Source organism: Choloepus didactylus, chromosome 12 (genome assembly GCF_015220235.1).
Source record: "Choloepus didactylus isolate mChoDid1 chromosome 12, mChoDid1.pri, whole genome shotgun sequence".
In the NCBI taxonomy this organism is placed as follows: Eukaryota; Metazoa; Chordata; class Mammalia; order Pilosa; family Megalonychidae; genus Choloepus; species Choloepus didactylus.
In genome coordinates this window covers 38,233,501-38,248,015 of record NC_051318.1, presented here as the reverse complement: position 1 = coordinate 38,248,015, position 14,515 = coordinate 38,233,501, and the positions used below count along the sequence as shown (strand labels likewise).

At 41.2% G+C, this 14,515-nt stretch overlaps 1 protein-coding gene across 1 annotated transcript in view; it reads right to left on the bottom strand.

Annotated features, from left to right (window-relative positions):
• STK24 (serine/threonine kinase 24) overlaps positions 1 to 14,515 on the bottom strand; it is a 147,797-nt gene that overhangs the window by 31,442 nt on the left and 101,840 nt on the right. The window contains 2 exon segments of the mRNA XM_037800492.1: positions 7,828 to 7,985; positions 8,267 to 8,375. Coding sequence (XP_037656420.1) covers positions 7,828 to 7,985; positions 8,267 to 8,375 — 267 coding nt within the window.

Here is a 14,515-nt window from a genome sequence, read left to right as displayed (position 1 = left end):
ACCTGAGCCTCAGTTTCCTTCACCTGTAAAATGGGAAAAGTAAGATGCTTGTGGAAGACACTTTTCAGTGCCTAGCACTTTTTAAAAATATGATTATGGAAAGTTTCAAACACAGGAACAAGTAGGAAATAACAATGTAGTGCATCCCCCATATACTCACCACATGAATTAAATTATTAACATTTGCCATAGATGTTTCATTTTATTCTTCGCCCTAGTACTTTCTAAAGTAAATCACAGAAATATATTTCCCCTGAATATTTCAGTATATAAATATAAGGACTTTTTAGTACATCCAACACCTAAAAATAACAGTAATTCCTTAATATCACTGTGCTGGTTTGAATCTATTACATCCCCCACAAAAGCCATGTTCTTTTTATCTGATCTTGTGGTTGTAGACTTATTATGAGCAGGATCTTTTGATTAGATTATTTCCATGGAGGTGTGACCCCACCCATTCAAGGTGGGTCTTGATTAGTTTACTGGAGTCCTTAAGAGAGCTTAAGGGCCGACACAGACCCATACCCTTGGAGATGCAGACAGAAAGACGTTTGGAGATGCTAAGCTATGAGATGAAGCACAGAGTTTGCCCCAGAGAAGCTAAGAGAGGATGCCCAGACACTTAGAGAGAAACGCATTGGGAGAACAAGCAAGGATGCACAGGAGCCAAGACAGAGAAGCTAAGAGAGACAGAAATCCAGAGACATTTTGGAGAAAGCCATTTTGAAACCAGAACCCAGGAGCAAAGGACCAGCAGACACCAGCCACATGCCTTCATAGCTGGCACCACTAGCCTTTCTCCAGTGAAAGTATTTTCTTGTTGATGCCTTAGTTTGGACACATTTATGTCCTTAAAACTGTAAATTTGTAATGTAATAAATTCTCTTTATAAAAGCCAATCCATTTCTGGTATTTTGCGTAACAGCAGCTTTAGCAAACCAGAACAATCACATAATGATTACATTTGCTCAAGTGATCAAAGTTGTCTTTTCATGGTTGGTTGATTTGAATCAGGATCCCGACAGGTCTGTGTGTTGTTAAGGTCACCCAAGGCTCTTTTATCTGGACAGTCTGCTCCCCAGTCCCCCCAGTGCCATCGACTTGACTGATGAAGAAACCAAGCCTCATTTTCTGGATTTGTCTGATGGTTTCTTCCCGGTGTCATTTAATGTGTTTCTCTAGCTCCTGTATTTGCATCAAATGCAAATTAAACAGAGGGGTTTGGTTAGATTCATTTCTGGCAGGAGCACTTAGGTGGGCCATATCCAGGGCTCGGTGTCCAGCCACCTGACCCCCCCCACCTGCCCAGCACGCACTTCTGGCCACCATCATTCACTGGAGTGAATGAATAAATTCCTTGCATGTGTAAGGTAACTGAAACATGCAGGGCAATCTTAAGAGGAATTTAACAGTTAATGAGACTGCGTTAGCAGCTGATACCAATCCCCAGAGAGTCAGGCAGAAGCTGAAAATGAAGCAGGACTAAACATTGGCAAAGAAGAACTGTAATGGGAAGGGGGAGAAAAAAAAAAACCTGCAGTCTAGTCCAATGTTCCTGCTCTTATCATTATGTATTGCAAATCTATCATTATTGCAAGAAACCAAGTTAGAACTTCATAATTCTCACACTCACTCTACAAGAAGAAAATGAAAAGGCTGAAATCTCATTTAGGTCTCTGCAGGACCCAGACAATGTCTACCTTTAATGACATGGAGAGGACTCAGAAGTTCTGTTCACTTGACATGTCTTCGCAACCCTAGAGAGTACCAGAAATCCTCACTAGATTCTCCCACAGCCCAGCTTTCAGTGAGACTGACACAAATGGTATAGTGTGTTTTGTTCTGTTCTCAGTCAAGATAGAGAGTAACTGTCTAAGACTTGCACTGAATTCTTCGTACTAAATTCTTACATTTAAGGTATCAGTCTAGAACACTCAGTATGGAGAGTAATATTCCTATCTTCCTCCCCTCTCCAACTTATACGCCTTTGTTTTACAATGTATATTATTTAAAAAAAAAAAAAAAAATCATTGGAATGTTAATATTCCAGAGTCCCTAAAACCAAGGAGGAAAAAAACAGGGTGCATCAGAGTGTGCTGGCAGGTAAGAATTCATAGCCAGCATGGCAGTGGCAGGAGGACATTAGTAAGAGCAGGGAAAAAGAGGATGAAGTGCAGAAACAGAAGAGGAAATGACAGATGGCCTAACTCTTGAATGGCAGTGGTTCTTTACACAACAGGTTCCTTCTGAAGTTTGTGTAATTCCACATCTATCTACCTACTCTAGCCCCGTGGCATTTCATTAGATCTGCTGTTGTCTGCAAAGCCTACTGCTCAGCACCAATGTGTTTCTCAGCCATACAGATCTCTGACAGATGCACCCCCAAACCACCAAGCATCTCACAAGTAAACACATTCTGGGACTACAGGCCTGACAGTCCTCCAGGTCAGACAGTAAGCAGACACGCTGTAAGACAATGAAAGAGCTGGCACGTGCTTCCAAATAACCAAATACATACCAATTTAAAGAGGCTGAGAAAACCACTTTCTCGGGCCTGTTTTGAGGACAAATCTTAGAACCGACTATAACCCAACTCGAAAGTCTTCAGAGAAAGGGCACAGGCATCACTCAGGTCCCAGCTTCCCCTGGGAGAGTTGCCAGTGAAGTATCATCAAAACCTGCATCATCCTCCCAGTCAGCCAAGCCAGGAGCCCGAGTATGTGGGTCTGGGGTAGGGGGCAGGGGGCGCTCCTGGCTTGGCTCCTCCACTTTTCTCTTCAGATCCTCCTAAATCCAACCAGGTGCCAGGTGTGTGGCTTGTTATCTCCCAACACCCCTTCCCCACCCCTCTCCATTCCTCCTGCCCCGAGTTCAGAGGTATCATCTCTCCCCTGAATTGTGTGGTCTTCAGTGGCCTTCCTGCCCGAGGTCTCCTTCCTGAATAACATGGAAGCCTGAGACCACGTGCCACCCACTGCTCAAGATCCTTCATTTACACTCGAATAAATGGCAAGCAAGTTGGCATACATATCAAAAGTCATAAAATATTAAAACTTGGTAAGATCAATTAATTTCACTTCTAGAAATCTCTCCTAAATAAAAAAATTTTAGATTTGGAAAATGGTATATGCCACCAAAAACATGCAAAGCGGTATTACTTATGTTCAACCTTAAAAGAATGATAAATTACTATGACACATTAACTTAATGAAGTTTCATGTACTCAGTGATGGTAATTAAGTTTGTCTATTACCATATCTAGGAAATATGGCACCAGATACAGAACATGGGTCTAGGTTTTAAAACAAAAGTTACATGGGGGAAGGGCAGTCATCTTCCAAAGCAGTTAGAATTGACATAAAAGAAGATACCCATTTACTGCCACCTGGGAAAGACATAAAATTAGATATTAAGACACTGTCAAAAGAGAAAACAAACAGTGGTTTTCATTATGAGCCCAAGTCAAAAAGTACAAGGGCAGATGCAGACGTTAGTTTATGAACACTTCTTTTTTAAACATTGATAGTTCTAGATGGCATGCTCCTGAGTGACCAGACAGAATTATCGGTTACTGATGGTCAGGCAATCTTAACAATACTGGGGTGAGGGAGATAGTTAATATTAGCTATCTAAATCCTTGCAATATTGTGTTAAATAAAGCAAGCTGGCTACAAATTTGCATATATGACACAATTTAAGTGATTAAAAATATATGCATAAAAATAATACAGAAGGTACTAACTACAACCAAAAGGAAAAAAGAGAGAACTCATGGATAACTTCAAAGTCAAAAACATGGTTCAAAATGGATTTAACGTAAGTGATGTGAACATACTGATTTATTTAATTAGATCCCATATTAGGAGCATATTTATAAGTATCATATAGATCTATAAAAATGGTTTACAAGCACTGAATAACACACAAATTGCTATACCTAAAATGGCCAAAATATTACTACCTGCTAAAATAAAGCCTGCTGCAAGTCTCTTTACTGTGTTCTCCCTTGTCCTGAATGCCAGAATGGAGCGCAGCTGAACAGAGACACACTCAGAGCTAAGGAACACTCGTTTCCGCTCACTTCCTTTCCCTACCCTCAGGGCTCATCACTCAAAGCTGGGCCTGTTCCACTTACAGAGAAGACGTGTTTGGCAGGGAACAGATGAAGGTCACAGCAGTGGGCTTTGGCATGGGAATTGGGGTGCAGTGTGGCGGGGTCACTCACTGCAGTAGACAACGTTAACCACACAGATGCAAGCCATACATCTGCTACCACCACCGGTGTTTTCCCTGTTCTTTGATAATTTTACATTTTTCCATCAATGCATCATCTATGTCCATTTTTTCCCATGGTTAAAGAGCAAACAGTTATTTTAGACATGACTAAACATGAAAATAATTTTGCTTCTGCTTGGATGGTAGAACTACAGATGTTTGTCTTTTCATCTTTTCAGTGCTTTCCAGATTATCATTAAAGAGTGTGTGCTGGTTTTGAGACTCAAAAATGGAAAGGTTATTTAAAAGAGAAAGTTGGCACCAGCCACTAAGTGTTTACACAATATCCTTTCAGTGAACGGGCAAGTCAATTTCTCTGGTCTCATCTCCTACCACATTCTTCCTTACAATCTACAATCCAAACACTAATGTATCCCCTTTCCCAACACCCTGTTCTTTGAACACAGTGGACTCAGTCTAAATGTCCTTCCCCTCACCTTTGAGGGGTTGAAAAGTCTCACATCTGTGAAGCCTTCCCCACTTCCCTCTGACATGCCCTCAGTGGGCTCCCACTGCACTCCCCACCTGCCCATTGGAGCACATAACACCCACCGGTGCAATTACTCATTTAAGATGTACCTAGAAAGTGTCATGAAACAGGAAAATGTCTTTCCTCAATACAATCCATTTGCTAATGTAGCATCATAATCTTACAAAGAACAGAAAAGATTCAAGTTCTTCAGCCCAATACCCTGTGTAGTGTTGAAACTTGTGAGAGAGCAGAGATATCTCCCTTGGCATCTACCTCCAAAGTTTGTGGACTTCTTAAAACAAACCAAGCTTCCCTAAATCACCTCAAAATTAGTAATAATAACGAAGGTTCTTAAGGCAGAAGTACATCATAACTTACTAATGTCAGTTTTAGATTAAGAATTGAGAAAGAAATAAGCCCTGTATATGCAAACCCATTCAGGAACACTTGAGCAGTTCCAACAAATGATAAATGGTCAGAAATATGGTTCAAGAGGTTACATTAAATAAGGTTGTAGACAGATAGACAAAATTGAAGATGCTGTGAGTAGGTGCAAGTCCACTTCTTAACCCAACCAGGCCTGCACTGGAGAATCAACTCATGTAATCTCAGAAAGGAGAGCCACCACTGTAACCAACCGTGGCTCTATTACAACACCCCAGGGTGTCAGCTCTCTACCTCCAACCCAGAGGCTAGTGGAAAAAATGTCTACATGGTACATGCAAGGAAGAGTGGAAAGGAGGAATGGTGAGAAACTGAGTAAGTTTGTCAGCAGGAGACCAGAGTAGCCACGACAGCTACAGTGGACCTCAGAGAGCACTTACCATCCAGTCAGACAGGCCTCTGAGATGTCTGTTTCTGGGGAAAGCTAGTAACAGCAAGGACATCCTCAAAGCAGCCTCTGAAAATGACCCTCTGTCAGGCACTGCTTATGACCAGAGCTGCTAGCCCAGAGCCAGAACTAATGACGGTGGGAGGTACATTATCCTAAGGTCCCAACCTCTGAAACTCCACTTCTGATAAGCCTCAATACAAAGACACAGACATGAGCCTTATCTGCACCCTCCAGACTTCTGAGTCACAGACCTGGCAAGTAAACTTCACATGAACATATTTTTGCACATAATTTCCAGTTGAAAGTCACTGGGTACGATCCAAGAAAATGAAAGAATTAGGCTTTTGACACAAGCCAGAGTAAAAGATAGTAAGAGGTTAACAAAAAAATGAGACATTTTTCTCAAGCTATCTCCTCCCAGCCAAATATGCACTCACTGTAAGTTTGAGACATAGCTTTTAATCTACCTAAAAATAATAATGTAACATCTACTGATAAGAACTTTCTGATCTTAAGAACTCCAGGAAGAAAAGTAGCAAGGCTTTACCATGCAGTAAGATGAAATCTCTACTACTCAAGAAGCCACCTTCAGCAAACATCCACAAAAGCTCTGCACTAGGAAGAAAGTCAAGGAGTGGAACTGCCTAAGGAGCCAGGAAAAATTTTTGAAGAAAAATTTTGCAATGAACAATAATGGGTAAGGCTGAAGAAATGTAAGATCTGAATCCTGAACCACATGTGCCATGGCTGATCAGTTAATTTACCAGAAAGAGAGAGGACAGGGGTGTAAAATGAATAATCAGTGTAGTGTAATTAGATGGGTCAAGAAACTTGGATTCTAGTCTCAGCCCTACTAAAATCTAGACACATGAGCTTCAATAAGAGGGCCTCCACTTCAGACAGATAGAAGAACTGTCAAGTCCTAAAACAGTAAGTCCAGGAAAAGGGCTAACAGCAAAACTGGCTCTAGAGATTAAAAGGAGCTATTGAGGAAACCCAGTACACACAGGGCAGACACTAACAAGCAACAAACACACCGAAGACCAGATAGTTCTACCATCTTGGGGGTTGGGGACCTACTAATCCCTTACTCACCAATGGCTACAAAGGCCCTCAGGGTATCTGCAAATCACAGCAACCACCACAATTCAACAGCAAGAGGGCCAGGCCCCCTTCTCTCCTGCAGTAACCCAGGTACACCTGCAACTACTGCCACAGCCTCCACACTGTGCAACAACCGATGGCTCATGACAGTGACCTCAGGCCCCACGTTACCCTATGCTTCATGTACTGAGCTTAAATATGTTTACCTAGAAATTTCTGGTTCAGAAAAGTCAATCTTCTGGTGGACCCTGTGGACTTTTTACTGTGCAAGGGCTATTGAAAACGAAAAGTCATATGAGTCATTAAATCAGAGATACAGGAGGCAAAGAGACCCTGGGTTTTTATCTATGCTAAGAAGTTTAAGGGCAACAGTGAAAAGAAGAATACAGGGAAAGATTAGGAACATGCAAAATATGACACATTAAACTGGCTGGAAGAAATGAATTATGGTTTTTGCCTCATGTTGGTAAGAAACCTATGGGAAAAGCGATCCTAATCGGGAACAAAAAATAACAATTTGAAGAATCTATAGCTATCGCTAAAGGGACCATCTTTCCAGCTTCTGTTCTTACATTTCTGCACACTCTTGCACTTCCTCATTTTTTTTTTTTGGCACTCTCTCCATTTCTCATGTGCAATCGTCTTTCTCTGCTTGTCCCTTACATATCCTTCACAGAGTTCTGTCCAAGGCCCTCTTCCCCGTCTCCTCCATACCACTTGGACTTCAACCACCTCCTATACAGACAACTTCCCAAGCCCCCTCCCCAGACCTCCACATGCGTCTCCTGGACACCGCTTCCAGGACGTCTTGCAAGGATCTCAAACTCAGACAGGCTGAGCTGAACCCATCCTCTCAACCTTGGTCCTTCACCTCCTCCACATCTACTTACAAACGTGTTCCTCCCTCAGTGTTCCCCACCACCCATCCCTGTTATTTAAGCTAAAAATCTCAGTAACTGTTGGTTGCATAAAGAAATAGTAGTAAATTATACAGCAGGAGATGAACAGGAGAACTTTTAAATCGAGGTCTGAGAATTATTTTTATGACTTACATCAAGGTCCACTCCATCTAGACAGGCTGTAAGGTTAACAAAAAGGAAGAACCCTCTAGACGCAATGAATACAGCATGGCCCTTACCTTTGAGTCGTAGGCTGACTGCTTAATGACCTCGGGCGCCATCCAGAAAGGGGTACCAACAAAGGTATTTCTTTTGATCTGGGTATCTGTCAGCTGGCCTGCCACGCCAAAATCAGCCAGCTTCACCTCTCCATGTTCAGAGAGCAGAACGTTGGCAGCTGCAAAAGAAAACCACTGGCATTATTTACTGTGTTGTTCCCGTTTGTTATTTTGGGATGATCATTTTGGAAATGTGTGTGTTCTCTCCCCAGCTAGAGCACCTGCTCACAACAGGCACCAAGTGCTTCCTGTTAGACCCCTCCTAGCCAACCCAACTCCAGTCACAGGGAAGGCACTCCACAGGGGAACGTCCCCTGAGAAGAAAAGGACAGTTAACTCCACCACAAGTTCCTACCCACCTGAGATATTTTTAAAGAATAAGAACAAAATGCTTTCTTACCTTTAATATCTCTATGAATTTTCTTCTCTGAATGTAAATAATCAAGTCCTTTCAGTATTTCTCTTAATATAGTAGCAATCTGAGTTTCATCCAGAGGGCCAGGTTCTAACTAACAAGAAAAAAAAAATCAACTTATTTAAATGGTTGTTTTATAAGTGGTTCAAGATAAAACAGAGACACTATCCGTGTCAAATGAGCAAGGTAATTAAAATCTAGAACTCTTCACTCCTAAACAGATATTTCTGCCCAAACCACTGAAACCCACAGACACTCCCCTCCCTCCTCCCCCCTCCCCTCCAAAGACCCAGATAAAATGACTTTGCTCACTGCAGCAAAGCCATTGAGGAACACAGCAGTAGGGCCACCCGGCGAGGGAAAACCGGCCTGCTGTGCCTGTGGCCAGAAGGCCCACCTGGGAAGGGCGAGGCACAGGCAGGAGCCGCAGGAAACAAAAAGCCCAGAAACTCACAGTACATGCTTATGACAAGTATTTGGTTATCTTACCAGAAAGCTAATCCTCAGTAACCAAAAATACAAGGGGGGAAGAAAAAAAGAGAGAGAAAGCCTGGAAGCCAACAGCTTTCTGAAGCTACCCCTGCACCATAACTTTAAATATTTGCATTTTAAAGCTCCCCAACTTAACAGAGCTCAATTCCTAATAATTGGAGATTTTTTACATTTTTACCACCATAATGAGGTAACAATTGCTGCTGAAAACTTTTATTCAGAGAAACTCAAAGTAATAATTAATAGTGACTCCTTAACCATATAAAAGATATAAGGGAGAAATGTCACGTAAGCATATCCCCACTTAAAAGATAAGGAAAAAAATTAGGTTGAAAACTCAATTCAAATCAGGTAATAATTCCACCATCGCTTACAGAGCAGCAAATTAAATCAAACCAATAACTACAAATACTCCCTAAAGGATCTAATATTGGAGCCACCGAAGGGCAGAACTGTAATAAGCTAAATTAACTTCTCATCTGATTGACAGTCCTGTGTATTAAGTTTTTCAGACTTGAGAGTGAAAGCCATTATCACCCAAATTCACACACTTAGTCAACTAAAACACATGATCCCACGACCTTTGTGGATTAAGTTTCTTAAAGATATCTGTACTTTAAACCAAAGGGAACTAAAACTAAGATATTCTCCCTAGGATGGAGCTCCCACCTGACGAAGGCTCGTTTTCTTGGACACATGCTGGCAGCTGTATTTGTGTGCCTTAGTGCCCTCACTGAGAAGATGGCAATGGAACAGTTCTGTTTGGCCCCGTGAAGGTGAGTTTTCTTGCAAGGGTTTGTGGGGGCCAAGGTGGGAGCCACTGAAAGATCCCTTCTGTCTACATGACAGATTCATTCATGCCTGGATCTGATTTCTGGGTCATCTCAATCAGCTGTGCTTCCTCCTACCACAGGATCAACCTGTCTACACTGGGACCCACGAGGCTGGGAACGTCTCAGGGGCTACATCCTCAGTTTTACAATTAACAAAGGGAGGGGCTGCTCCTAAAGGACCTTCTTTCCTCATCAGCCCAGATGAAAAGCTCAGGCTGCCTCTCCTAACGCTTTAGCCTCCGTGAGATTACGGCTACCTGGCAGCAAGGCACACACACGATCAAGAAGCTCTTTGATTTCTCACATTTCAGAAACAAGTGGAAGATAATATGCTGACCACTTCTAGTTCTACCTTATACTACATGCTTATTTAAAAAGAAAAAAAAAAATTTAAACCTTGCATCAACTAGCCTACCAGAATTATTCCAAATGTAATTAACATACCACCCACAAATTATCTCAAAGATAACATGTTGCACACTACGCTCCCACAGAATCTAATTTTTCCCAATTATCTGACCAAGAATCTTATTTTCAACACATATCAAAACGAATGTTCCATCAAAACTAATGTTCCAAAGAGCACAACCTGGAAAATCCTGCCTCGTAGTAAAGTCTGCCTTCTCTGTATCTATTTCATAGATGCAGAAACGTTAATACTCAAAATGTTCATAAAATGTAGAAATGTTAATATTCAAAATGAGAAAGCACAGTTCTCTAATAATCTGGGGGAAGGGGATGGGGGCAGAGATACTGGAGTATTTGCTTTTATTTACAATACCAGAATGCAAAGGAGAAACAGGTCGTTCAAAATCATTTTACAGTACAGGTTTAATTTCCTCTTCCATCAAGCCTCTACAAGCAGATAATCAGTAATATGTGGTTAGACCTGGGCTTAAACACCTCCTCTTTTCTATTATCTAGTCACTGAAAGAAACAGCAAAACAGCCTGGTGTCACTACCAAGGGAAGATAAGAAAAAGAGATGAGGAAAACTAACTGAAAAATCTTCCGCTTGATAATTACAAGCTGGCTCTATGATTAATATATGCATGATTATGCCCTTTCAAATCTGGCCTAAATACACAATTCCTCATTGATTTATATGCCTGGGGGAGGGGGGAGCAGTTACTTTTATTTACCTGGAAGGGTGGGGATCCTCAATGGTGTCCGAATTCAGTATAAAAGGTATTTATTTAGTTGCTCTCTACACCACAAAGTTCCTCATTAATAGATACAATCAGGCTGAGCTAAGTTCTCTAAGTCATACACCAGCATTCAATACCAGCATTCTCTATCATTATCTTTTCTACACAGCATAAACATGGTGGTCTCTCTCATTAAGAGGACTGTGAAATCTTCAAATAGCAAGTTTATGAGAAAGACTCCCAGGAAAAAATTTAGACTGCATCTGATCTCCTGTCATCTTCTAACTCCCCTTCCTCCAAGTATGTTCTCCCCTTCCTCCTGTATAATACAGACTCTCAGTTGGGCACAGGGCCACCCAACTAGAGAACACATTTCCCAGCCTCTGCAGCAGCAAGGTTTGACCAGGTAACTAAGAGCTCATCAATGGAACAGGAGCAGAAGGGACACGTGCCTCTTCTTGGTCTTGGCCTTGCAATACTGGAAAGGACAATGAAGATCATGTGGAAGCCACAGACTACAGCTGCTAGGGCCATGCTCCAGCCCGGGTCCTTGATGAGCTTAGGGACAGAGCTCACTGACCCACCTGTGAGAGGAATACATTTTTATCTTGTTTGAGAGACTAATTGGGGGCTGCAGTGACAGCACCTTGGCCTATACCTTGATGAATACACCACCTCAAGATTATTTAATCATGTTGAAGCTTCATTTTTAAGTTTGTCACATATCTCCACCTAACTGAGTAACCAATTTCTGTAGCACAGTTCCTTCTTAATTGGATTCCAAGGTTGTCTGTTAAATCTTCTTGCAGTACTGACTGATATTTTAATCAGCTAAAAACCTTTCCATCACACGCTCCCAACCAGTAATTCTCACCCCTACTCTCCCAATTCACCTCCCCCCAGTTTTTCTCCATAGCACCCCCAACATACTATATAATTGACTGCCCTCCCCCACTGGAATGAAGCCCTGAGAGAGCAGGAATTTTCACCTGCTTTCTTCACATAGTGCTATAATCCCCATGGCCAGAAGAGCTCCTAACATGGTAGGCATGCAGCAAGTATTTCCTCAATGAAAAATGGTTTCACTCACGAGGCCACAAAAATCTATCACATTTTAAGTTACAAAGTCCTGAATTACATAATACTTCTACTCCTTGCACGGTACACCAGAGGCAGAGAGAATTTGAGAAATGCAATGCTCCCTCTCAAGAGTGGCCTCAGGGACCCTGCAAACATTTAATTTCAATTTATTATATAGTTTTCTTTTAACTTAACTTAAAAAAGAGCATACTCAAATGTATATATTCAAAATAAAATGCCTATTTTACTCTAACATTTATGGCTCTTAATAACTAAGCTGTTAGCTAATTCTTTATCCTAGATCCCAAATTTTACTGCTCAAGTAGCAGGAAGAGGTATAAAACTGCATTCTGTAAAATAGGAGGGGTGGGTCAAATTTCTCAGTTCTCTTCAGCTCTGACAATTTTTCTAGCACCTCTGGAGGGCTCAGTGACATGCATATGAAAAAGAAGAAAGGACTGTGTGGCACCCAGACAATTCCCTGCCTACCTCCAAAAATATTACGATTTCTGTTCTTCCAGGGCTCTGCCTCTGAATACACAAGCCCACCATTTCCAATGAATAATCCAGGCAATTCTAGGTCTGTTCCACACCCCAACCTGCAGAGCCGGCCTTCACTTGGAACATCAATTCCAGAATTAAAGCCAAAAACTAGAAATATCAGCAAATTCACTATGAGACATGTTCAAAGGGCAGACCTGGCTGAAGGAAGATGGGCATCTTCCTGTCCCAGGCTAAGGTGTTGCTAAGGTCCAAGGGGAGGAATTAAACTAACATTTGATGGCTTAAGTAAAACGGTATGATAGCCACAGTGTAGAAAGCACACTATAAGTCAAATGAAATAAAACATGTATACTCATGGATAAGAGGTGGGAGCTGTTAAGAAGTCAGAGTACGATAAGTACCTCCAGAATTTTCTTTATTACACTTCTTTTCAATAAAGTAGTATGAGAATATCTGAGTAGACTGAAACCTAGAGAATTTTCACTACTGGGTGCATGAAGAGAAAAGATGAGCCTAGAGAGAAAAAGGCAGGAAAGAAAGGTGGCGAGCTCTTCATGCCCTGGGGAACAGCAGAGCACTTTCCTTCAATGAGGTATCACCAGTCATCATGCTCTTCCATAGGGGTTCTCCTGCAAAGCCACATCTAAACCACAAGCACTACACAGACCCTCGTGCATACTCTCAAGACAAACAAGAATTTTTCAAACAAATGACCCCCAAGTCCATCTATTCGTCTATATGGTATCAAATCTTTATACATGACTATATGGTTTTTAAAAAAATCTTTTATAAACATAATGACCCCCTCGAAATAATCCTAATGGTTTTCAACATTAAAAAAGTTAAATATTGCATCCCATCATTAAAATGTGTCCTATTCTTTGAGGGTTGGAGGCAGGTTGACAAAAAGGGGATAAAAGATGGAGAAAGACAGCAAAATTCGGGTAGGGGAAGGACAGCATGGGGTCAAAGGTGGAAAAACCTTTGCAGTTGGAAAAAATGATGGTCAAAGCCCAGCTCTGCTATTTGCTAGCTGGTGCTCCTAACTTCTGAGAGTCTGTTTCTTTATCCATTAAAATGAGATGATTAGGGATAGCCACAAAGAAATGCCTAGTTCTTGTTACCAGGGCTTTTTAAGTGGAAGGTGAATGGCCATATGTCAAGACTCACACTATATGGGAGATATATATATTTATATATGTATATATTTACATATATATAAATATATTTAAGTGGAGAGTTCTGCACACCTCCTTCCAACTGTAATGTCTCAAATTTCATTGAGAGAGTTCAATTCAAAGCTCCAAAGAAACTTAACACCAAATGAATTAAATTATTGTGGTATTAAGAATGAATAAACTAAAGCATTTAGAAGACTAGAATTGTTGCTCTGAAGGATTCAATGTCAGAGAACAGAGTTCCTGCAAACAACTTCACATATGCCACAAATAAAATTCTTTAAGATAACAGTAAATCTAATTACACAAAACAAGAGGAATTTTCTACACTCCTGTTATATTTCCCAAAAGAATAAAAAAATGAAAAGCTCTTTGCATAATAAGTATATTTATGGAAAGGAACCAAAAGTAAGTCATAAAATTTATCTAGTTTTTCACAGATAGCATAATTGTCTATACCATACTAAATTTTTTTCTGGAGATCGTATACATCATTACGACCAACTGCTCTTATCTTGCAAAATTATGTGCTGGTTTGAATGTATTATGTCCCCCAAAACACCATTATCTTTGATGTAATCTTGTGTGGGCAGAGGTATCAGTGTTGATTAGATTGTAATTCTTTGAGTGTTTCTGTGGGGATGTGGCCCACCCAACTCTGATTGGATAATTTCCATGGAGGTGTTACCCCACCCATTCAGGGTGGGTCTAAATTAAATCACTGGAGCCATATAAATGAGCCGACAAACAGAAGGAACTCAGTGCAGCTGAGAGCGACATTCTGAAGAGGAGCTACAGCCAAGAAGGACACTTTGAGGAATTTATGTAAGATGAGAAAGGAGCTGAAGCTTACAGAGACCTTTTGGAGCCAGCCTTTGAAAGCAGACTTTTGCTCCAGAGAAGCTGAGAGGACAAAAGCCCTAAGAGCAACTGAGAGTGACATTCTGGAGAGAAGCAGAAGCCTAGAAAGCCTACAAAGGAACATCCCAGGAGAAAGCCA